The 24,967-nt window shown below is 44.9% G+C and overlaps 1 protein-coding gene across 1 annotated transcript in view; it reads right to left on the reverse strand.

Moving 5' to 3' along the window:
- Positions 1–8,166: 8,166 nt before the first annotated feature.
- Positions 8,167–24,967, reverse strand: part of LOC126092725 (sialin-like) — a 158,846-nt gene continuing 142,045 nt past the window's right edge. The window contains exons 10-11 of the mRNA XM_049908449.1: positions 11,432–11,517; positions 8,167–8,307 (exon numbers count right to left, since the gene is read on the reverse strand). Coding sequence (XP_049764406.1) covers positions 8,167–8,307; positions 11,432–11,517 — 227 coding nt within the window. The remainder of the gene's footprint in view (positions 8,308–11,431; positions 11,518–24,967) is intronic.

Genomic DNA, 24,967 nt, shown 5'->3' on the forward strand with positions numbered 1-24,967 from the left:
GTGGAGCAAATAAAAGTGGCCCGGAGAACAGAGTTCCAGGGTACAAAGAAGCACGGCAGAGGAAAGGAAACACAGTGCTAATCTGACTACAACAGATGTTGAAAGTGACCGCCATTCATCTCTTGACGCTTTTGGGCCCTTCTCAGCAAGTTGCTGAAAGCGGATCGAAGCTGGACTGCTGGAATTACTGCAATCTCATCCGAAATGTTCTGCTGCAGTTCTTGAAGACTATAAGGGTTGTTGCGATACATTTTAGACTTGAGGGCTCCCCACACACGCACACTGACAGATCAGATGACCAGGGTGGCCAGCTGGGGCCGCTACCAGACTGACCTCTGCTACCAACACTGTCAGGCTTGAAGATTGTGTAAATGTGCTCCAAACTTCGGTCGGCTGTGTGGGCGGTTGCTCCATCGTGTTGGAAGTAACTGTAGGTTTTCTCCACCGTCGTTAAGGCTGACACAAATGGTTTCAAAATGTTGGCAATGTAACGCGTCGAAGTCAGCGTCTCATGAAAGAAGATGGGACTAATAACGCGGCGTGAAGACACAAAACCCCAACCTTCTGGTTGATGTTTCTTGGAAGTTATGCGGATTTTCCGCTGCCAAAAACCTGTGATTCTGTTAGCTGATATAACCAGTCAGGCGAAACCAGGCTTTATCCGACATAAAGAACAGATCCAAGTCCAAAAGATTCACTGTTATTTCAGTGAACAGCCACTCACAATGGAGGCGCTGAACAGCATCTGCTGGTTTTAATGCATGAACAACAGACACTCGGCAGGGATCCATGTTCGGTCCAGGTCGAGTACTCGTCCGCATGATCGACGTGATATGCCAGTCTCTTGCGACAGGCGTCTCGTTGATTTAGTAGGATTCTGAAGCATTTTATGGTGAACTGCAGTCACGTTTTCTGGTGTGCGGGCACGTTTCGGATTGTTTTATGACTTGTTCAAAACAGATCCTGTCTGATGCCATTTTCGGACTAAACGTTGCGTGGCACGCTTTTCTGGCACTTTGACACCATTAAACTTCTCAGCTAACAACTGACCACACCGTTTCCACGATTTTTCAGTCACTAACTTTCCATAACGAACCCTCGCTGTTCGTCCCCTTTGCGCTGCTCCGACACAACCCGCACTACGCTCTGAACCGGTGTGGATCACGTGGGGGACGTACACGCGCATGTCACGATGTGTGGTTACATGCATACATTTACGTCCAATCGTATCCACTCATCCGGACCACTTTTATATGTCCCACCATGTACAACCATGCATAAAATTAACAAGCCTCATATTCTATACTATCTGTTACGTGGAAGCCATCGCAGTTAGAGAACCAATAAACCACTGCAAACCTTGCAGACGAAGCAGAATCGTGATATTAACAGATTCTCTAAGCGTAATATAAAGCCTCAAGAAACCAGAATGTAACAAAAGTATGTCACCTGTAATTATAGACATTATAAACGAATTCTTTACAAATAAAGTAGCAGGAACAGTAACAAATTTCTTGTGGATTCCAGGACACAGTAGCGTCTTCCACAATGAGATAGTAGACAGCTAAGCGAAGCTAGCAATGAAGTTAGATGGAATCCTAAATGAGAAACATCCGTATCAAGAAATGCTGAGCTTAATCAACGACAAAGCCAGAAACGTCTGGCAGACGCAATGGGATTCGACTAATGTAGAAAAAGGAGTGGAATATGGCTAGCTGCAGCCTGAAATAGCATGAGCCCCTTGGTATACTGGTTGGAATAGGAGCAGACGATTCATAGCAACGATTACACTCACGCGTTTAAATCATGGCAAATCCCCAACCCACCTGTTTCGAATGGAATTGAAGGAATCTTATGTGATTTATACAAAGAAGGAGGAGACGTGAACCATCTACTCTCCTCGTGTACCACATGCAAGACACAACAAAAAGCCTTTATCAGTGCACTGGTTAACTCATAGATTCCTCTTTCAACGTCAGCTGCAGTGTAGTCCATCCAAAAACTTTAAATGTGATGTTCAACCAATTAAATATATGTAACCTAACTATCTAGACACACTGTATACATGATGTGTTAACTTTTGTGTGTTATGTTTTCTTTTTTTATTATTGTGGTATAATCACTTTATGACTAGTTTATAGTGGTAACATGTATCAATCATTCATTCATACCCTAAATGGTTCTAGGCGCTTCAGTCTGGAACCGCGCGACTGCTACGGTTGCAGGTTCGAATCCTGCCTCGGGCTTGGATGTGTGTGATGTCCTTAGGTTAGTTAGGTTTAAGTAGTTCTAAGTTCTAGGGGACTGATGACCTAAGATGTTTAGTCCCATAGTGGTCAGAGCCATTTGAACCATACCCTAAATATTTTTGTAAATATCTATTCACGAAGTGAATTGTAGAATAACCATTAAGAAAGCTGCTTTGTAAATGTGATGGACGGCTGTATGGCGATGGCCAAATTCTAATAATAAAAACAAAAAAATGTCCGTCCTCATACAGTTGGGAAAACAATCAAGTGCTTTCAAAACCTTGGTTCTGAAGCCTATAGCACCTGTCGTACTGCTGTGACCTAGTTCCAAGAGAGTTTTGCCTATTTATTCTGGTGAAAGCACACCTAGGAGGGTCCAAGTTTTCGTCGGATGACTGGGTTGTGGAGGCGGTGTAAGACTGAGTGTGCACAGTGCAGCAGAGCGTGTTCGAGGACGATATTAACGAGTTTTTCATGTGATGGACCAAGTGCTTAGCGGATGAGGGAGCTTATGTACAGATATGATGTAACATGCAATGGCTTTTTCCTGATAAGATGTTTCATTTTCAAAAAATTCCTTTAATTTTTGATTTGCCTTAGTTCAATGGAAACCAATTTTCACATTCATTTCGTCATCGATGTGTTTTAGAACGTGATCGGTAATATACGTCCCCTTATTTTGTAGGAAGGGACACCAGAACACAGTTAGCTGTGTTCTTTGTGGAAAACAAGGTGCTTCCTTTACCTGGGGCCATATTAATGGCCACAGTGATTATACTGTAGACTAGCGTAGTGGAACCCATCCACGTTCTACCATACAAGTGAGGCAATATCCAGTTGAACTTTCTCTGATCGGTTGGACTGGTCCATACACTGTCATTGTTTATGGAACATTCCGTCGGCATTCGGAAGTGTATAGACATATTACAAGCTGACGAGATACACAGTGATGATGTCCCAAAATACAACTTGGGACAAAAATAAAAGTGTCTCGGAGAACAAAGTTCCAGGGTACAAAGAAACACAGCAGAGGAAAGGAAATACATTACTAACCTGATTATAGCAGATGTTCAACGTGACCACCATTCGTTTCTTGGCACTTTCGGGCCCCGATCAGCAAGCTGCTGAAGGCGGATGGAAGCTGGACTGCTAGAATTGCTGCAGTCTTATCCGAAATGTTCTGCTACAGTTCTTCAAGATTATGAGGGCTATTGCGATACACTTTAGACTTGGGGGCTCCCCACACAAAGTAACCGCACGCTCTACTAACAACTCTGCCAGGCGTGAATATTATGTACTGTAATGCTCGACCGGCTGAAAGGCAGTTGCTCCATCCTGTTGGAAGTAAATGTAGGTCTTTTTCTCCTCCGCTAATGCTACCACAATTTCACGTCCAATCGTGTCCACTCTTCTGCCCCACTTTTATTTGTCCCACCCTGTATTCCTTTTATAGTACGTTGTGATCCCACTTTCGGCTTTCTAGGCCATCCTCAGGCAAGAGAAGACTGAACAGACAGATCCCACAACTTTAGACAGAGCTTCTATCTGCACAAAGGTTGTTATTGCCAAAGATACGTAACCATTTTACGACTGTATACAAGAAAAACACTAATACAAGAAAAGACAAGAAATTAAATTTTTAAAACATTCAGAGCATCAAAAGATGCTTATTGTTTCTTCAATAATGAGAACGTCTAAGTATAATGCCTAACATACTCTACCTTCCCCTGGGTGCTAAGTTCACTGCACTCTCACAAATTGTAATTGCCATGCGCACTAGCTCACATCATAAAGAAAGTGCGCAACGACAATCTAACTAATGGACTTTATATCAACCGATCGGGTACTGAACTTTTCTAAGTGCTTCGTAGTATCTTTCTGTTACGTGATGCATGAGATTAGTGATCACAGGATGGAGGAGTGCAAGCTGATATGCGCATTGGGGAAACGTGTAACGGACTAAATTGATGAAGGACATTTATTCACAAAGTGAAGAGTACTCCAGAACGCCATTAAACATGTGACACGCATAAAATCTTACGCTATGGTCCCATAGGTGAAAACTCTCTTAACAATCATTATTCAGCGGTGATTAGTCTGTGTGAGGGACGCAAGGTGTACGTACATATATTCACACACAAAGACTGAAACATTCACAGAATAGTCGACGACAAAAGTCACCAATTTCCAGCAGACGTTGTGTCGACAAAACTGGCTTGTGCCTCGCAGCGAAAAGAGATACGAAACTCAGTTAGAAAAACGACACCTGAAGTGAATCGCGACCGAGTAAGGAGCGAGTACTGTCCCGTCTGAATTTAATTAAATTAGAGCAAAATTGTCACTCAATAGAGCCCCACAAAGCTGCTAACAAATTATTTTACAGTTACAGAAAGTTCCTTACTTGAAAGATTTGAGCTAACTCCCATCCAAAATAACCGTCTAAATGTACACAGGTGCGGCACATCATACCATAGACGAGCTCAGCGGTTCTTCTACAGATCGACTCTACTGTGTCTGACTAATGACGGTGCAAAATCTTGCATGCCTCAACTCTGTGCGTATAGACCGAGAAAACTTGGAAGGGGCTAACTGACCAACCAACAAGACGAATTTTTCAGTGTTGCCACATGCCTCCCCCATTCAGAAGACATGAGAGATGACGCCTGTTTATTCGTCCTCAGAATTTTCGATTGGCTCAACGTCTAAAATTCGAACAAATGCATCGCGCATGCGTGTGTCTGAAAGAGCCAGTTGCGAGAATGCCCGTTAGGAAAGCTCGCACAGACAACGCTACAAGGCTCCGCTCGAGGGGCGCATCAAGCCAGCTTTGAAATTTGAAACCATCTGCCGTTTCAGGTCTCTGAAGTCAGAAAACCCTCCAGAATTCTCCAAGATGGATGCATTTGCAATTATACCCACTGTAGGGGCACCACCGTTTAAGATAGAGAAGTTAGATTTGGTGCAACATTTCGGAGCGCACAAGTTACAGCCAGGTGCGGGCCGGATTGCAGTAAGTTACGCTGACCAGCGGTTGCGAAGTGGAATGGAGGCCACAGGGGCCATCGAACGGCTGAAAAGCGTAAATGCAGCGGTTCGCATGTCGCAAGCTACAGGAAGAAGGGGCCCACTGGCGCAACCGGGGTGTGGGGCATACGTGACTCGGGGCGATGCGTTAGCGAAACAGAGGCGCGCAGCCGAGTATAAATAGGTGCTATTTTCTAACGAGATTCATTCAAGTGTGGCAACTCTCCTGGACGGCGGCGCGTGTCACACTGCTGGGCTACACTTAGCAACAGATGGGGCGACAGTGTCCCAGTCCACGGCAGGTCGTTGGATCGACCCTCTGAGGCCGACGCGGGGTCCGCAGCCAGCCAGGGCGGGCCACTCTTCGGATCGCTACCGCGGGCAGTCGTTTCGTCTCCCGACACACGCCGGAGACTTACAAGGCGAGGGCCGCAGGTTCGGACGCCGGAACGGGGGCGGTTGTTGCCGCCGCGTTCCCAGCTATGCCAGCTAAGGAAGAAGCAGCAGCGGGGATGGCCTACGGCTCCCGGTGGAGCAGCGCGGAGTCAGCAAGGACGATGGCCGCTGAGTCGGCTGCTGGCGCAGCCATCCTGACGTAGTTGGAACTCTACAGATGGCGAACAAGGCCGGCATGACACAGCGTTGCGTTGCACAGGTCGCTGGGGCAGTGGCCTCAGCAATGCGGGGCCTGTGACGTGGACTGAGGTAAACGAAGCTCTGTAGTGGAAACGAATAAATCATTTGAAAAGCTCGGCCGAGTTTTAATACGGCACCTCCTGGCACTCATCCACTACACCACATTCATTCAATCGAGTAATCGACCATGCTTAGAATAGGTGGCTGCAGGCATGTGATATGCTGAAAGGTGGGTTGAATGATGCCTTGCAACATCTCTGTAGAATATTTCTTACTTTGTACCTATATAAAACTAAAGCACTGCAATTTGCATTATTTCTTATATGTATTCGTGCAATGGTCACATATTGTTGGCAATAACAATCTTTGTGCTGCTGGTATCTGTCTCTCCCATTGTTGTGTGGTCTGTCTGTCTGATGGCCTAGAATGCCGAAAGCTGGTTCACTATGAGTAACAAAATAAATATTATGGAACATTAATACCTTGTATTTCAGTTTTGAACTATCAGTAGTATTACATCTCCAAACTCAACACATTAGATTTTTGTTTACGGGTTCCGATGAAGACGAATGTTTACACTGCAAGAGAGCATCGAGAGATGAACTTTATCTCACATCATGAAAACTGCTCCCATCACACACAAACGCAGAAAGACACAAAGGCAAGGAATGCAATATGATCTCCTGAAAGGTGCACATGGCGCAGAAGCTGGTGGTGAAGTTGATGACTTCCTTTGTGAGCTCCTGAAAATCAATTTTGAGTCGTTGTAATTATATTGTGGGCCACCAGAAATGTACCATGAACTGTACAGCAGATACTGTGAACTGTTGAAAATGTATTATGAGCTGAAATAAAACTGAAGCATGAAACTGAATAATAACTGACCACAAAAATATGTAACAAATTATTTAATCTCATAATGATGACACAGATACCTGACAGCACATATCTCGGAACCTTTCGAAATCGAGAATTTGTCTACAAGACTTTTTCTGTTTCACACGATTATACTATCACCTTCTATCGCTACTAGGTCATCCTTCATATGCCATCTTATTTGCCGAATGCGTGATAATGTCACACGTACACCTTCCAGACATTGTCATATCCTTTCTGTATGTCCAAGGATGCCGTATTGAGGGCGGAGCAGTGGTAATATTATTCTCCTTGATCACTGTAAATCATACAATAGTGGAACGTCTTGTAACATTCCGTCACGAAGCCGCACTAAATTTTTAGCCTATGGTCTCACTATGTAGCAATTAATTATTATTGGTTTTTCCATCTTGCGCTTACTGCAGTTAAAGATTATTTTTCGATAGAAACAGTTCTTTTTGGTCATTCTGGAAATACGGATACACAATATGTCTCTATATTTTGGTATTCATGGATTAAAACGATATTTCCTTACAAAGTTGTCGTAAAAATTACCCCCAGTGTTCTTGTCTCTTGTTTACGTATTCAGCAAACTGTTGCTTTTCCCTTCGTTGTTTGAGATCGAAAAAAGTTTGGTTGCGCATCCATTTTTGACAATTTTTCGCCTTTTTTAAATACATTTTTACTTACACTGCATTGATGTTATTTCCACTTCACTTAGCTTCTGTGAACATTAACGAGAGATCAGTGCTGTAGTTTCATGTGTTCTATATTCAGCACATTGTTTATGTTTATTCATTTGTTCTCGGTGTTGGTTGTGAGTGTTACCAACTTGTCCAATTTATTCTTTTTGTTTGTAGTCGTGTGTGTGTGTATGACGAAAAGTAATTATAAGAAAAACAACAGGGAGGTGATGGGTAGTGGTGAATGAAGTTTCAGCAGCGAGAGATGGGGTGGGGGGGATATCTAGTAAGTGGTTGATATATGTGTAGAAGTGTAGTCATACTTCTATATTTTGTATTATAGTAAGTGCTGTATTAATTTAAAAAGTGTGTGGTTTGCCAGGCAGGCCTCATAATTTAGGAATTTCTCCTTCTCTGTCACAGTTTTGTGAATGTGGTACTTCACTTGTAGGGTGAGAAGGTGTGCTTTGTTGTTTATCCTTATAATTCCCAAGACTGTGTTTCTGGTGGTCATTTTACGCTGGGGCTGGTACAAAAACATATAAATAATAATTGCTTCCAGTGTCAATTATTGGTGAACTAAATTGTAGTGGGTGAGTAATACAAACATAAGTGTAATCTGAGAACTTTATTGCCGCAATAGCATGTTTGTACTGGCTTTGCATGCAGCGGGGGATGTGCAGTGTTTGGCGCACATATCAAGAAGGAGTCGCTTCCTCCTTTTTCTTGAAGTTCCAAGGCTGTGTCTCAGCAGAGCCAAAGAAGATAAACACGAGACCGCTGACGAGATACAGTCCAGACCCGATGAAGAAGATGATTCGCCACTGCTCTACGGTATTCTGCAACAAAACAAGACATAAATATGGTTACATCAAGTACAGAGTGTTACATGATCAGTTTTTCGACTCGTTATGAAGAATTTTGCACAATTGAAGTGGGTTGCTGTTTGACGTGTTCGCTGTGCTGTTGCCCCAGGTCTGTTGAATGTTCTGACCGAGTCATTTGTAACGAAGAACGACGACTTCCCAGTCACAATTTCACACCGCCACCTGTAGACCGTAGCCATCTTAAGATGTGTGGCAGAAGGTGCTACCAGTACTACCATCCTTTACCCTCTTTCCAGTGCCGTACATGGTCATGCGTGGGGAGAGTGAGTGTACTAGCTATGATTTATCTGATTTTCTCATCGTGAACATTTTGCGAGACGTGTGTGGGAGGAAATAATATGTCGTCCAACGGTTCCTGAAACGTACGCCCGACAAAAAAACGTGAAGCACCCAGCAGACATGGTAGGATGGCAATGTAACTTTGTACACGAACACATCATCGGCGGGTATATAAATGATCAGATTTCCAGTTTTCTATGATTGGTAGAACGGCCATCAGAGTGCGTTAGTGTTGATAATGTTTAGTTTCGTTGCCAGGCCTGGTAGGGAATATAAGGGGCGTAAACAGCAACAGATGTTGAGCAATCACTGAGAAGGACGCGCAGATGCGAAGTACTCGTGTGAGACAGCGATATCAGCACCTGGCAGAGCTTGAAAGCGGCCTCACTGTATGTCTCCATGTGGAAAGCTGGTTGAATCTTGGTACATCCAGAGTTTTGTGGAACATTCGCATGTGACAGTGTTCCGATGTTGGACTGCATAGGAACGTGAGGGAAGCTATACTCATCGTGAAGGTTCCGCTCGACCACGTCTGACTACCAAAAGGGTGGAACGCCGTACTGTGCGCCAAGCACATCGTAACCTCTTCAGAATTGTGCCTGCCGTCCGAGAACAGGTAATGGATTCAGTGTAATGTTCTGTGTCATCCCGCACCGTTGGATGGAGCCGAGCAGCAGCCGCACTAGGCAGCTGCCGTCCCACGTGTGGTCTGCTGTTAACACCACCAGACAAACCCAACAGTAGGAGTGGTGCCGTGACTGGGAAGCATGGAGTGCTGCTGAATGGCGTCACACTGTATTCATCGTTGAATCACAGTTCTGCACTATCCCTGGATGACCAATGTCTGTCAGTATGGCGCCGACCTAGGGAGTAGTCCCATGTTTCCTATGGTCTGGAGAGACACAAAAGAGCTACACCTGGCATCGAGGTGTGGTGAGCCATCAGGTACGACTTCAGGTCACGGATGGTAGAGATTGAGGGAATTCTGTCGGAACAAAGATACATCACGGACATCCCGCGTCCTCATGTGTTATCTCTCAGTCTACAGTAGCCTGGCACCGTTTTTCAACAGAACGATTCTCGTCTACACATGACACACGTCTCTAATTGTCTGCGTGTTGTTGAGGCAGTCCAGCGATCCTCATGGTATCCACATCTGTCCCTAATAGAACACATGTGCGACCTTGCTCGGACGTCAACTACGTCCCACATCGAGCATCCACGATATCAAGGGTCAGTTACATCAGTTGTGTTCCAGTTAGCCTCAGGAGAGGATACAACGGCTTTATGACTCCCATCCCAGGCAGCCGAGTCTGTGCCACGCAGGGTAGCCGAAAGGTCTGGGGCGCCTTGTCACGGTTCGCACGGCTCCCCCCATCGGGGGTTCGTGTCCTCCCTCGGGCATGGGTGTGTGTGTTGTCTTTCGCGTAAGTTAGCTTAAGTTAGATTAAGTAGTGTGTAAGCCTAGGTTAGCCGCATGATCTGAGGCGCCTTTCCACGGTTCGCACAGCTCCCCCCCCCCCCACCAAACCCCCCGGGGGTTCGAGTCCTCCCTCGGACATGGGTGTGTGTCTTCTTGTCCTTAGCGTAAGTTAGCTTAGATAAATTAGTGTGTAAGCCTAGGGACCGATGACCTCAGCAGTTTGGTCCCATAGGAACTTACCACAAATTTCCAAATTTTTTTTTCGAGTTGGTGCATGCATCCAGGCCAGAGAGGTTGCAACGCCATACTAATTAAGTAGGCTCGTACAGCCAAGTTCTTTGTAAATTTACTGGATTTTGTAATCACATATGTGGTGTCACCGCCAGACACCACACTTGCTAGGCGGTAGCCTTTAAATCGGCCGCGGTCCGTTAGTATACGTCGGACCCGCGTGTCGCCACTATCAGTGATTGCAGGACGAGCGCCGCCACACGGCAGGTCTAGAGAGACTTCCTAGCACTCGCCCCAGTTGTACAACCGACTTTGCTAGCGATGGTTCACTGACAAAATACGCTCTCATTTGCCGAGACGATAGTTAGCATAGCCTTCAGATACGTCATTTGCTACGACCTAACAAGGCGCCATGTTCAGTTACTATTGATATTATGAATCATGTACAGTCAAGAGCGACGCTTATCATTAATGGATTAAAGTTAAGTATTCCACCAGCTACGTCCGTTTTTCTAAAGTCTAATTTCCTTGTCCTGTTCCAGACCTCACGCCAGCCTGCGTGAGCTAAAACGCGTGCCTTTCGGCTTCCTCTAGTAAACCGGTGTTGGCTCTCCTGCCAACCCACAACAACATATCATGTCAACATGTGAAGATTCGCTTATTAATTTCGCGTTATAGCCGCTGCAATACCACTGAAAATGTCTGTTCGTGAATTATAGATGACTTGCTGGCCAAAGTAAGTGATTTTAAATTTTTATGAAGTTCGTTCTCATTTCTGGTACCGATTCTATGAGTCGAGATGTTGGTCTGATAACGAAGTGTTTGGATTATGACAAATTTAATTAAGGAATGGCTATCCTGAGCGGCAGTGGTTACTATTCCGAGTTCCGTGAACGGGTCTCTGCAGGTCGTTCTGGGTACACTGCACAAATAACTCGCATCGCCTGTTCGATGAATGAAGGAAACGGCTGAGAGTGCATCTCGCACTTGCCTCGTGAGAGCTGTGGCCGTATACGCGATGTAGTGACGGTTCCCTGAATAAGGCTCGTGTACTATTGTGCAGGTGCGTTTGTTTGTGAGAATGTGGGCAATAATGCCGAAAGCAGCCGTCAGGTGGACTTGTAATTCTTTATTTATACTTACACCTCCTTCTAAGATGTACCCGACGACGGCCGGGAAGATGAAACCAGTGCAGGTGCCGATTGCATTCATTATACCGTACAGAGATCCTGGAAGAAAAAAGAAAAGGCAAGACACTTTTAAGCTTCCGAGCACTGCGCTCAGAGTGAAATAAAACGGCAACAAATAACAAGGAAAATCCTTGGTTACAGCACTTCTAAATTAGTAAAACAATACAGAGAATAGTTAGTAAAAAAATCTCAGGGTGGAATCAGTTTTCCGGGAAAATAGCTAGTGAGTGAAACGCTCTTTATTTTTCACAGCAGCCATGGAGCTTTACTCCTCTTCATAGAAACTTCTGTTTCACATAAATAAAAGTATAAATCTTTAATTTAGCTACACGTTAATACTCTTTAGTCACGACTAGGACTCTTCCACAAGGCACACAATTTAGAAGAACAAATGTAAATTGACTGGAGAAACTATAAGCAGGTCCGTTCAAGAAGTGCTCAATAGTCGCTTGTGAGAGCTGTAGAAAGTGTAGTTCAGACTCTCCACCGGTGACGTAAGTCGTCGCAGTGTAGTGTGTGTGTGTGTGTGTGTGTGTGTGTGTGTGTGTGTGTGTCAGTAGGGTGTATGCACGCAGTAAGATGGTTGTTGCGTAGATGTGCCAGAATGGCAGAAAGGGGCTGTCGCGTTCTGACGAGCCTGTGACGACACCATGAATGAAATTGCTCCGTTTGCTGGTGTACCAAAGCGGACTGTCTGCAGCGAACAGTGTAAGAACAGTGCTCGTAAGAAGATCCCAACCGACAGGGACTGCAGACGGGTGTCAACTATTGTCAATGGTAATCGGTTCCAAAACTGATAATAATTTCTGCTGTCTCTGTATGCAGGTGTCGGCCGGGATGGCCGAGCGGTTCTAGGCGCTACAGTCTGGAACCGCGCCACCGCTACGGTCGCAGGTTCGAATCATGCCTCGGTCATGGGTGTGTGTGATGTCATTAGGTTAGTTAGATTTAAGTAGTTACAACTTCTAGTGGAGTGACGACCTCAGAAGTTAAGTCCCATAGTGCTCAGAACCATTTTTGTATGCAGGTCCGCCTGAGTTTCCGACCGGACACTGTAACAGCAACTGCATGCCTCAGACATCTGGGATCGGCTTCCTGCTGGTCACAGCAGTTCATGGAGCTGCATGTCCTCAGTGGGCCAAACAGCACAGACAGTGGGCAGCGTGGTTCGGCGAGTCGCCATTTTGTTTCGTTTCAGATGAAGCGAGCCGTCGAGTGCATCGGCAGTCGAATAACGCGTTTAACACGCAGCGTGTGGAGTGTGTAGTCCAGTCCTGCAGTCGATCCGTGATATTTTGGGGGTACTTTTCGTACCACGACTTAGGTTCACACATTGAGGTTACCGTAAAGGTGAACCAATATGCTCATTTCAACGTCCTTGGTAACCAAGTGTTGCTCTTCCTTCCACTTCTTCATGATGAGAATACGTCTTTGGTTTGACGAACACTTGGGCACTGCAACTTGACTTATCATATAATTTATGCTACTAAAAATTGTGTTGCAATAGGCTTTCCCGACGGGCTAGTTGCAGGTATAGTTCTCGGACGAGACGTCAGATGTCATTTCGAAATTTCCACAGTATATTTCGTCGGCGCAATCGACAGACACCTTGAGGTGCGGCGAACACACTACTCACAAAGGAGACTCCTCATCGCACACCCCTCAGATTTATGGTAAGATGGCCCAGTGAATAACCCGTCAAGTGCTGAAGACAGATGAAGCATGAAAACAGGAAAAAGGTACACTGAATAGTGAAAAAAGAAGCAAAATAGAAAGAGTAAACAGTACAAGCTCAAGATGTGCAGCATCGAGCGAATTTCAGCAGCCACACCGCCGTGGTCATGTGGTCACGATATTGCACTCCGAAGGGCGAGATCTGCGTTCAAATCTCTCTCGTGGCCAATAATGTTCTTTTTTCACAAAATTATGAACTGTCCGTCTGCTCACTGACATGTCTGTGCGTTGTATTCAAATTTGTATGTGTGTCTTGGTGTAACGTCCGTTTGCAACAACGAAGTGTTGGGAACGGACCTCCAGACGTATACATGTACCATATGTACTCTTGCTCTCGGTTTTGGAAGTTTTGACTCTTGAATTCCTTTGTTGTAACATAGTTAATTCCCAGTTTTCTCTTGTTTTTATTTCTGTCTGTGCGGCATCTCACCTGCTCTCACTATTCACAACATTCATCGGCGACAGTAATATATTTTTACCACATAACTCATATTCTGTAGCCAGTGTATAGCATGACAATTGCCAAGATTACAGAAGGAGAACAAACACATCAGTGACCGGAGGGAAAGTTCATAATTTTATGAAAAGAAAGGGGCACGAGAGAAGTTTGAACACGGATCTCCCGCTTCACAGTCACACACCTTTCTTCAATGCGCTCGCGGTTGCAAGTCTTGAGCTTGGACAGTTCACTGTTTCGCTGTCGCTTCTCTTATGACACTTCGGTACTTCTTCTTCCTGGTGTCATGCTTGATTTGTGTTCAGTTTCTGACGGGCTACCCACTCCGCCATTTGACTACTAAGTCTGAGTGGGCGCGATAGGGAGTTTCCCTTGTGAGGTATTTCTCTTGTTTGTGGTAGGTTGTGGTACAGCATTACCGGTGTAGAGTGGTATAACTGTCTTTAGTGTAGGAGTTAAATTTTCGCATCTTACAATAACATCACTGTGATGGTCTCATTATATCGCACGTTCAAGGTGAGGCGGTGAGTCTCGTACCACCCTACCAGGGTGGGAGTGCAAGGTTGTCGGTAAGAGGTGAGACATCTGCACATAGAGTTATATTGGTAGTCGTACTGTAACGCCGGAAATGCATATCCTCCTGTTTTACATCTATAGTACTATAATTTTTTTTCTTTATTTTGTTACCTGAAGATATGACATTTCTGTGTCTTTATATATTGTAATTGTTTTACTATTTGTATATATATATATATATATATATATATATATATATATATATATATATATATATATATATGCATTTATGTCGATGTATAATTGGTTTGTTTTGTAAATATTATTTGTATTTTTACGCTGGGTCTGGCCTAGGGAAAACTATGCTATCGAACGACTACACCGATAGGTCGTGTGGAGAAGCAAAGTGTTTAGGATCTTTGGTAGTGTTAACTCTACCGCGTGGAGCGCGGGCAGAGGGGAGTCTGGCTGGAGTAGTGCAGTGGAGCAGGTGTGTTAGGTGACGCTCCCATGAGTTGCCGCGCTTTCAGGGTTTGGCAGCATGTAATTGCGCTCGACTTGCTATGATAGTTTCTGACACGGTGTCGCGGACGGGAAGCATTAGCTGGCGCACATCAAGAGCCCGTTTCGCCTGGTGACCGTGTCGAGAAGGAGGCGCGCCAACATCCAGCTTCTGCAACAGCGACGGCCGACAATGAGTGACTGTCGCCACCTCCTCGATCGACGGCTTCAAACCTTCAATCAACCAACAAGGAAGACTGGAAGCACGTAAAGTTTTAGAACTGTATGGCAGACCTCAGCTTTTAAAATTGTTGCATCACAAAATTACAGCAACTTAGCATGAACCTTTGTTGCTCATTGTCCCAATCGCATTACCAAGCAGGGTCCCTTCCTTTTCCTGAATGAACCCGAGTGTCGTTGAAATTCAAACACCAGCATTAAAGTAATATCATTCCATTTCACTGCTTTAATGTCAAAATTCAGTAAAAGTATTCATAGCTGGCTACAATATTTAGATTACACAAGCACAAATTAGGAGTGCGAGTTTTGTTACCGTATTTTAGCTTACCTGAGACTGCAGCTCAGCTTGGTACGTACTAAATTTTACTATTGTTAATTGTTCAGAATCATTTAATTCAAGTTCAAAGTTAAATCTCTTATTTCTAAATTGCGTAGATTCAAGTAGCTTTTGAAATGATTGTTGAGGTAGCCCAAGACTAACCGTATTTTACTGAATTTCGATGTGCTTCAGAAACAAAGCTCACTATTAATTTCAGTCACTAAAGTAACTTTCAGTTTTCCGGTTTTATTAATTCTTTTGCCAAATTAACTCAGAGTGTAGCGAAATTTATTACTTCTGACAATCTTTCAGTTTTCACACTACATGTGTCAACCATCAGTTGCCACACTCCTAGTGCTAATTATATGTGTAATAACCTTTCTTTTTCAGTTACTATAGTAATTGTCCATAGGACTGGCGACCGTAATTTCCCCCAAATCTCTAATATCTAATTACCGCTAGTTAATTGTTAACGTAACGGCCGCACATTTACTTTCTTTATTAACTTTACCCTTTTTCAAAATTAATATCCACCAGTTTCATTAGCATTTTTCCTTTCATTTAGATGTAACCCTTTCCTCCCTCTTTACCAACAGGTTAACTTCGGTGACGATTGCTTTTCCCAAATTTCCATTAGGTACACGCAGTTTAATTTTTCACTGTCATTAAGGTCGGTAAGTGAGGGGGAGGTTACAGTACCACCGATTCCACATAATGAGTGGCCGTATCAGAACTGACACATTATCAGTGGCCATACTAGTTGAGGCTGCGTGTTTTGTTTTTCCTTTATTGTTATTTCATGCATCAGCTGAGGCAGGCCCCACAGTAACCTACATGCGCCACTCTTCGGCCAAGAGACACAAACATATAGACTCAGAAGACAGAGAAAACATAACAAGCATGGTAAACACATGATGAACACAGCACAATAAATAGAAGTCGTGAAGGGTGGCACCAGTTGAACAGACGAAGACATCCAGGTAGAGATGCGAATGTAGTAGAACACCGATGAAAGCACTGTACACAAACGGAGAGACACTGAAACATGGAAACACTGGCAACGATCATCAATGAAGCACTCACACTGACAAAAAGGAGGGGGTGGCTTCAGGTCAAAGGGAGAGGTAGAAGGGCAGGAAGGAGGGGGTGGAGCCAGTGGGAGAAAGAAGGGAGAGCAGGGGGTGGAGAGAGGGGAGGGTTTGGAAGCCCAGGGAGGGGGGTGGAAGCGGAAGGTGTGGGAAAGAGGAGGGGGGAAAAGGAAGGTGCAATGGGAGGAGAGAGTCAGAGCTGGTAGGGTGGGTAGATGGACGGGACAAAGACATCATCAGGGAAGGGGAGTTGTCAGAAGCCACTTTGTCAAAGGGTATGGAGGGTGTGAATATGGAGAGCAGGTGGGATGCAAGAATACAGGTGCAGCAACGGGTTGGGATGGACGAGGATGGGAGAGACAAGCGTATGTGGGGGATCGAGCTTTGCGGGAGGTGTAAGGGATCCGTATCCATTCCAGGAAAAGGAGAAGGTGCGGGAAGGGAATCAAGTCATAGAGGGTCCGTGTGGGGGATGGGAGATCGATGTTATAGGCCAGGCAGAGAACATGGCGTTCAAGGATTTGGAGGGACTTATAGTAGGTGGGAGGGTGGAGATCCAGGTGTGATGGGCATAGCAGAGTATGAGGTGGATGAGGGATTTATAATTGTGGAGGATGGTGGAGGGGTCCAGACTTCATGTACAGCCAGAGAGGAGTTTGAGGAGGCAGAGTGGGGAATATGCCTTGGCTTGGATTTTCCGGAGATGGAGAGTCCAGGAAAGGCGATGGTCAAGTGTGACACCAAGGTACTTGAAGGTGTGGTCAGATGAATAGGACGGCCATAGATGGTGAAATAGAAGTCGAGGATATGGAAGGAAGGGGTGGTTTTGCCTATAATGATCGCCTGGGTATTGGAAGGATTGACCTTGAGCAGCCACTGGTTACACCAAGTGGTGAACCGGTCAAGATGGGCTTGGAGAAGGTGCTGGGAGCGTTGCAGTGTGGGGGCGAGGGCAAGTAAGGCGGTGACATCGGCATACTGGAGAAGGTGTAAGGTGGGTGAAGGCGGTGGCATGTCCGCCGTGTAAAGAAGGTAGAGAAGAGGGGAAAGGACTGAACCTTGGGGCACACCGGCGGGGGGGGGGGGGGGGGGGTAGAACGTGTACGAATCCGTGTTATGGATGGTGACATAGGAAGGACGGTGGGAAAGAAAGGAGGCGATCAGACGGGCTGAAGCTGTGATTGAAGCCTCGTATTTATGACAGCCTGAGCACAAACTGCGCAGGCGCGAACGCGATAAATTCGGTGATCAATAGCGCGCCACCTGTCGGACGACGCAAGCACGCGCAGGGGCTGCCAGTAACACTGCTCCATGCCTTCGGCCGCCCCGGCGCCCTCTTTGTGGGAGCCTGTCTGCCGAAGTATGCGTGCGCGCTGGCATGTGGTGCCCATCCTCGCCACTGTCAACCAGGTACCTATGTCGCGACTGCAGCGTCGTCCTTCGTACGACCAACAGGTCTTGTTTGCGATCGCTGTGATTCTAATGTGGCCAGTGCTGTATCCCATGCCGAGCCAGGTTGGTATCCTGTGTCCTTCATCTGCAGTTTAGTCGAGCTGCGAATTTCCTCTGCTTCTTTAATTGCACTGTCCCAGTATGAAGACGTTGGCAAGAGAATTTTGGTGTTGTTGTATTCCACACTGTGTCCTGTAGTGAGACGATGCTCGGCCACTGCAGATTTCTCAGGCTGGTCCAGAACTGCGTCTTGTCGATGTTCGACGCATCTAGCCTCCATGGTACGACAACTTTATCCAACATATGACGTCCCGTAGCTACAAGGAATGTCATAGGCAGCAGGCCTTCTTAAACCAATATCATCTTTCACTGAGCCTAAAAGAGCACTGAGTTTCGTTGGCGGACGAATCTACATATTTTCGAAGACGCACCGCCGACGAATGGCGAGATGACCACCCCTCTTCATTCTTCACTTTATTCCCGCTCCTCAATTTGTCCAGCACGCGGCGGGCTTAAGGCACGGCGAATCTCCCATTCAGAATATCTATTCTCTATAAATACGGTACAGAGGTGGTGTAGCTCATCAGACAAGTTGTCAGAATCCGTTATGGCTCGCGCTCTGTGGACGACCATTCTAAGCGCGCCACTTCGTTGAGCAGGATAGTGACAGCAGGTGGCCTCTAAGTATGAGCCCGTGTGTGCAGGTTTGCGGTACACAACGTGACCCAGCTGCACCTACAGTCCAGGAACGGCAGTTAGCCATTTTTCTCCATATCCGTCCTAAACGTGACATTCGAGTAAAGAGATTTTAGATGTTACAAAAATTAATCCAGTTATTCAGTGCCGTGGGGCCAGATGGCAATGGAGTGATCCACAAATCGCCACAAGCACGTAGGTTTCAACTCTGACGACTAGAGTTCTCTCTTCTTGAAATCATCCACAAAAACATTGGCCACAATGAATGAGAAGGGACCACCCATTACGACACTGTCAGTCTGTGTGAAGCCACTGAATAAAAAGTAAGTCGAGATGAGCACGTGCTTAAACAAATCAATAAGTTCCTCTTCCAGCATCTCGCTACTGAACAACAGAGATTCCTGTAACGGCACCCGAGTGCAAAGTGAGACAACGTCGAAGCTGACGAGAATATCTGATGGTGGAAGCCGCAAGTTCTTGAGCCGATGCACGAAATCTTCTGAATTGCGAATGTGGTGTTTACATTTTCCCTCTATAGGGTTCAATTGAGCTGCTAGATGTTTAGCCAGATTTTATGTATTACTAACTATTGGTGGAAGAGGCACAGTATCCTTACGAATCTTAAGCAATCCGTATAGTCTAAGAAGAGCAGGTGCCTGTGTACGAAGTGTGTTGGACACAACATAGGAGATTGTGCTGTTCTTGAGAAGCTCTAAAATTCTCTGTTGTATTTTGGTCGCGGAGTCCTTGTTTAGAAGGCTATATGTTCAGCCGTCCAATAACTGGCTCATCTTGCTTAAGTACATCCGTCTGGAGAGGACAACAGTTGCGTTGTCTGTATCCGCCGTTGAGATTACAATATTACGATCCTCAAGCAGAGACCGAAGTGCTGACCTCAGTCGAGATATTATTCTTGGACGCTGGAGCTACTAAAACTTGATTTGTTTGTTCTTGAGCCCACCGTGCGAATTTACGAATTATGAATTGAAATAATCAAAAACACTGTTCCTAGGTTTCAGATTTTGTGGTCGGTTTTTACGATTTCGTTACGCTACTGCGTAGGTGCCAGCCAAACAAAGATTTGTCGCAATCACCCTTGAAAACTCGTCACAGTCACAGAGTTTCAGTAATTGAAATATGCAGGCGGGATTATGTCGTGCAGAACAATTAATATTCACAATTCAGAGAACTTTTGATTTAAGTAAAACCGAGTCTGAAACTTCCTGGCAGATTAAAACTGTGTGCCGGACCGAGACTCGAACTCGGGACCTTTGCCTTTCGCGGGCAAGTGCTCTACCAAAACCGAGTTTATTAATCTCTTTTTAACATGACAGATTGAAAATATTGCTACCTTTGTAAGGTTCTCTTATTTAGAACACGACCGGTTTCGGGCTCTTATATGCCCCTCTTGAGGTGTCGTAACTCGGTGCTGCGATCCCGAGCGCCGCGGTGGACGAGTACAAGACGCGGTGTGCTGCCAGCGGGCGCAGAGCATCGAGTCAGCATCAAATAAACGTAACTACTATTTAACACTGAATCAACGCAACGACTGTGCAACAGCATGAAAGGAAACCACAGCAGTACCTCACGTTAACAAACTCGTAAATTCCACTAAAATTTCGGAAGTAGTTCAAAGTTTATTCAGCAATGTTCTAAATTATAGTTCCACGTTGGCTAACCAATTAAAAACACAAGTCCAGACCACTCGCATTTAATCGCGGAAATGTTATGTCCTGCTCTCCTAACGTGAATTATTCTGAATTCACGGGCTGGCTTATCGCCGAAATATTTCAAGGTATTCGCTGCCGACACTCGTAAAAAAAAGCAATTCCCCAAATTAAGACTTATGAATTTTTCCGGAGACTGCTGAAACGCGATCTAATCGCCACCCATATGATCTTTGCTGCTCCAGTACACCCAGGCGAGCCACCTCCTCCGATTGCCTACAAATGATCAAATCAAAATGTTCATCGGCTATTTAAGCACTCCCATTGCCGCTAGTCAAATCAACGCCCTTCCGTGCTCTGTAAAAAGCTATAAAGTATTAATTTTATACCACACATACACACCAAGAAAGAAAAACGACGCACCACGAAGGAATTACTCGAGTGGGACGGAAATCGGTAGTTATGATATACATGTACAGACAAACAAATGTTTACATTTTCATAAGAATTGGAAAATTTATTCAAGAGAAAGAGCATCAAACAGTTATTCGGCTTCGCATTGATTGATAGAGTTACTGTATGCCCTCCTGAGGGATATTGTGCCAAAAATTCTGCCCCACTGGCGCGTTAGTTAATCAAAGTCTTGAGTTGGTTGAAGAGCCTTGCCCACAATGCTCCAAACGTTCTCGGTTGGGGAGAGATCTGGCGGCCTCGCTGACCAAGGCAGGATTTGGAAAGCATGAAGACAACTATAAGAGACTCTCGCCATGTGCAGGCGGGCATATCTTGCAGAAACATAAGCCCAGGATGACTTGCCATGAAGGGCAGCAAAACAACGCGTAGAATATCGTCGACCTGCCGTTATGCTGTAAGGGTGCTGCGGATGAGAACAAAATTAGTCCTGCTATGAAGTGAAATGGCACCCCAGACCATCACTCCAGGTTGTTGGGCCGTATGGCAGGCGACAGTCGTGTTGGTACCCCACCACAGTCCAGGGCGTCTCCAGACACGTCTTCGCTGGTCATCGGGGCTCAGTTCGGAGCGGGCCTCATCGCTGGAGACAACTCTACTCCAGCCTATGAGATTCCTGGTCGAAGACGTGTCTGGAGACGCACCGGACAGTGGTGGGATACCAACCTCATTGTCGAGTGCCATACAGATCGACCACTATCGCACATTGATGGCCTAATACGTTATCCTATCTTAAAACCAGAGAAAATACCTACAATCTGGAGGCTCTATAGGTTCGGATGATCAATGAGTGGCTTCAGTGTGACATATCTGAAAAAAAAAACATGGACTCTCTGCCCTGTCGATCTGAGGTAATTATCAAAGTTATAGAAGGAGTTACACACAATTAGTATATCTTTTTTTGGGTGGGGGGAGGGGGAGGATAGTAACATATAATGCTTATTGTGAGGCTGTAATACTAACTTTTTATTCGTTATAAACTAAAGCTCAGTATCGACTCTTTCAGTGCTGATTTTTTTTTCAGAACACTTAGCTGACAGGAGACACCTTTAACGTACAAGACTGGATGAGAAGCCGTTGGCTGTCTACAGCTTATCCCCGATTCCAGACCTGTGTCGCTTGTGTTCATGCAATCATCGCAGGAGATGAGACTGGTTTTGTCGCACGCTGCAAGTAGCGCTGCTGGTCAGTTACGTAAACTGTCTTTATTCGACGTTCATGTCGTGTCTCGAGCAAAACGCACAAACGAATACCTCAAGAGGCGGCCGCCACCCCACAGCCACAGCCCTTCGCCTGACACTTCTCAGCTCTATGCAGCTGCCTCCAGATGACGCGGTCGGTGTCAACAAAATATTTTCGCATTCGGAAGGGAAGGTTTTTCGTGCGTCCTACCTTTGTATCTGCACAGCGAGTGCACTAATATGTGCAAACTTAGCTTACCACTTAGTGCGCAAATGGACAAAACATCTGAACTGTCTTCTCAGGCCCAGGGTGCTAAACGTACGTTCTAAATAAATATGAGCTTGGCCCTGTAAGGCAGCTAATACCAGGTATGGATCGTAACAAAAATCATTAGAAATGCTGCTGTCACGTAACTAGAATGCATGAATTAATAAAAGTGAAAGTTTGAGGTCTATTCTAGAAAGACAACACAGCTATTCACTTTTTTATTCTACATATAATTAAATATTCTACAAATAATTAAATAACTGTTGCTTTCAGGGGTCAAGTGATAAACAACAATCATGTTCAATTACTTTCGACACTCAATAACAAAATATTTTATTCTTGAACATATTGAAATGATGGTTATTAAAATAGTTATCTCTACACATGAAAGTTTTTTATCATAGGAAAGAATGATTAGTAAATATCTTCATCAGCTCATTTAAATCTACATTTTCGTAGCTGGTCAATGCACTGAGCTGGTGGATAATAAATTTACTTTTTGAACCAATGAAAAAACTCTCATGTACTCAATGTGAGGGTAGGTTAGTATCCTAGCTTTTCATATTCAATGGTCAAAGTGTATGCAAGTTGGAGTGAGCAAAATCTAGACTCAACATGATACTGTGGCCTAATGCGAGATGGTACTTTGCCAAGCGGCACCTACAATGACGTTGACTCCGTTCTGGATATGAAACGCTAATTCCCTGCTCTGGCCTTGACTGAATTCACTCAGTCGCAACTTTCCTGCGTTCCGTAGAAAGTTAATCTTTCCCTAGTAGAAATAATGGCTATTGCACACTCGCTATGGTTGGAGCGATGTGCACAATTTCTTTGCCCGCAAAAATTCCTGCAGGGATAATTTACTACCGCTTTGCTATCTGTCGCCACAATACGTGAAGCATATCGTCCTCCCTTCGCAGAAAGCAAAGCTCTCAATGCCCTCGCTTATTTCCACACACTTGTGCAGTCTGCCGCGAGACAAGAGAGATATAGAGCCTTAATTTTAGGTCTCAAAATGATTTTATATAATGAGGATCTCCCCAGCGTGTCGCGTCTGCGTCGCCAAGTATGGCTTCAGCTAATCACTGTCTTGTTAGAGGTGAATAAAAATTTTTATTTTTATTCCTGGGTCGCAGCCTAGCCCCGTTAACGACATGCAGCCTCTTACCCTCGGTCCCAGCCTTATTTACTTTAAAAGGAATACTGTATTGTTGTAGCCTTATCCCTTTCTGCGCTGAAGCTCACCATTCTCTTGCTAAATGGCATTTTTACGATATCATTAACCACGTGCTCGGTTCATCTCCAAAATGCGTTTCACTTTAATTTGTTTGTTCATGCCAGTCCATATATTGGTAGATTTTGTTTTGTTAGTTTTCTGTGCATGAGATTAACTGCAATTGCCTTTTGTTGATATAATATAATTATGGTTCAGGCTCATGTAAGGTCCATAAAATCCGGACGCCTTACAAGATGGTGATTGGAATTTCGTGAGAAGATTCTGCCGCAACGAAAAATAGCTCTTTTTTTAAATATGTCCATCCCAAATCCTCTATCATTTCAGTGCCAATTTCTCCTCTATTTCACGATATTTCAAAACGTGCTGCCCTTCTTTGAACTTTTTCGAAGTTCTCCATCAATCCTATCTGATTAGGATCCCACACCGCGCAGCAGTATTCTAAAATAAGACAGACAAGCGAGGTGTGTAGGCAGTCTCATTAGTAGATCTGTTACATTTTCTAAGCGTCCTTCCAATAAAACGCAGTCTTTGGTTAGCCTTCCCCTCAACAATTTCTATGTGTTCCTTCCAGTTTAAATTGTTCGTAATTGTAATTCCTAGGTATTTAGTTGAATTTACGATCTTTAGATTTGACTGATTAATCGTGTAACCGAAGTTTAATGGACTCCTTTTAGCGCTCATGCGGATGACTTTACACTTTTCGTTATTTAGGCTCAATTTACAATTTTCGTACCATACAGATATCTTTTCTAAATCGTTTTGCAATTTGTTTTGATCTTATGACGACTTTATTAATCGATAAACTACAGCATCATCTGCAAACAACATTAGAGGGCTGCTCAGATTGTCTCCCAAATCGTTTATACAGGGTGTTACAAAAAGGTGCGGCCAAACTTTCAGGAAACATTCCTCACACACAAATAAAGAAAAGATGTTATGTGGACATGTGTCCGGAAACGCTTAATTTCCATGTTAGAACTCATTTTAGTTTCGTCAGTATGTACTGTACTTCCTCGATTCACTGCCAGCTGGCCCAATTGAAGGAAGGTAATGTTGACTTCGGTGCTTGTGTTGACATGCGACTCATTACTCTACAGTACTAGCATCAAGCCGATCAGTACGTAGCATCAACAGGTTACTGTTCATCACGAACGTGGTTTTGCAGTCAGTGCAATGCTTACAAATGCGGAGTTGGCAGATGCCCATTTGATGTATGGATTAGCACGGGGCAATAGTCGTGGCGCGGTACGTTTGTATCGAGACAGATTTCCAGAACGAAGGTGTCCCGACAGTAAGACGTTCGAAGCAATTGATCGGCGCTTTAGGGAGCACGGAACATTCCAGCCTATGACTCGCGACTGGCGAAGACCTAGAACGACGAGGACACTTGCAATGGACGAGGCAATTCTTCGTGCAGTTGACGATAACCCTAATGTCAGCGTCAGAGAAGTTGCTGCTGTACAAGGTAACGTTGCCCACGTCACTGTATGGAGAGTGCTACGGGAGAACCAGTTGTTTCCGTACCATGTACAGCGTGTGCAGGCACTATCAGCAACTGATTGGCCTCCACGGGTACACTTCTGCGAATCGTTCATCCAACAATATGTCAATCCTCATTTCGGTGCAAATGTTCTCTTTACGGATGAGGGTTCATTCCAACTC

This window comes from Schistocerca cancellata, chromosome 7 (genome assembly GCF_023864275.1).
Source record: "Schistocerca cancellata isolate TAMUIC-IGC-003103 chromosome 7, iqSchCanc2.1, whole genome shotgun sequence".
Taxonomy (NCBI): Eukaryota; Metazoa; Arthropoda; class Insecta; order Orthoptera; family Acrididae; genus Schistocerca; species Schistocerca cancellata.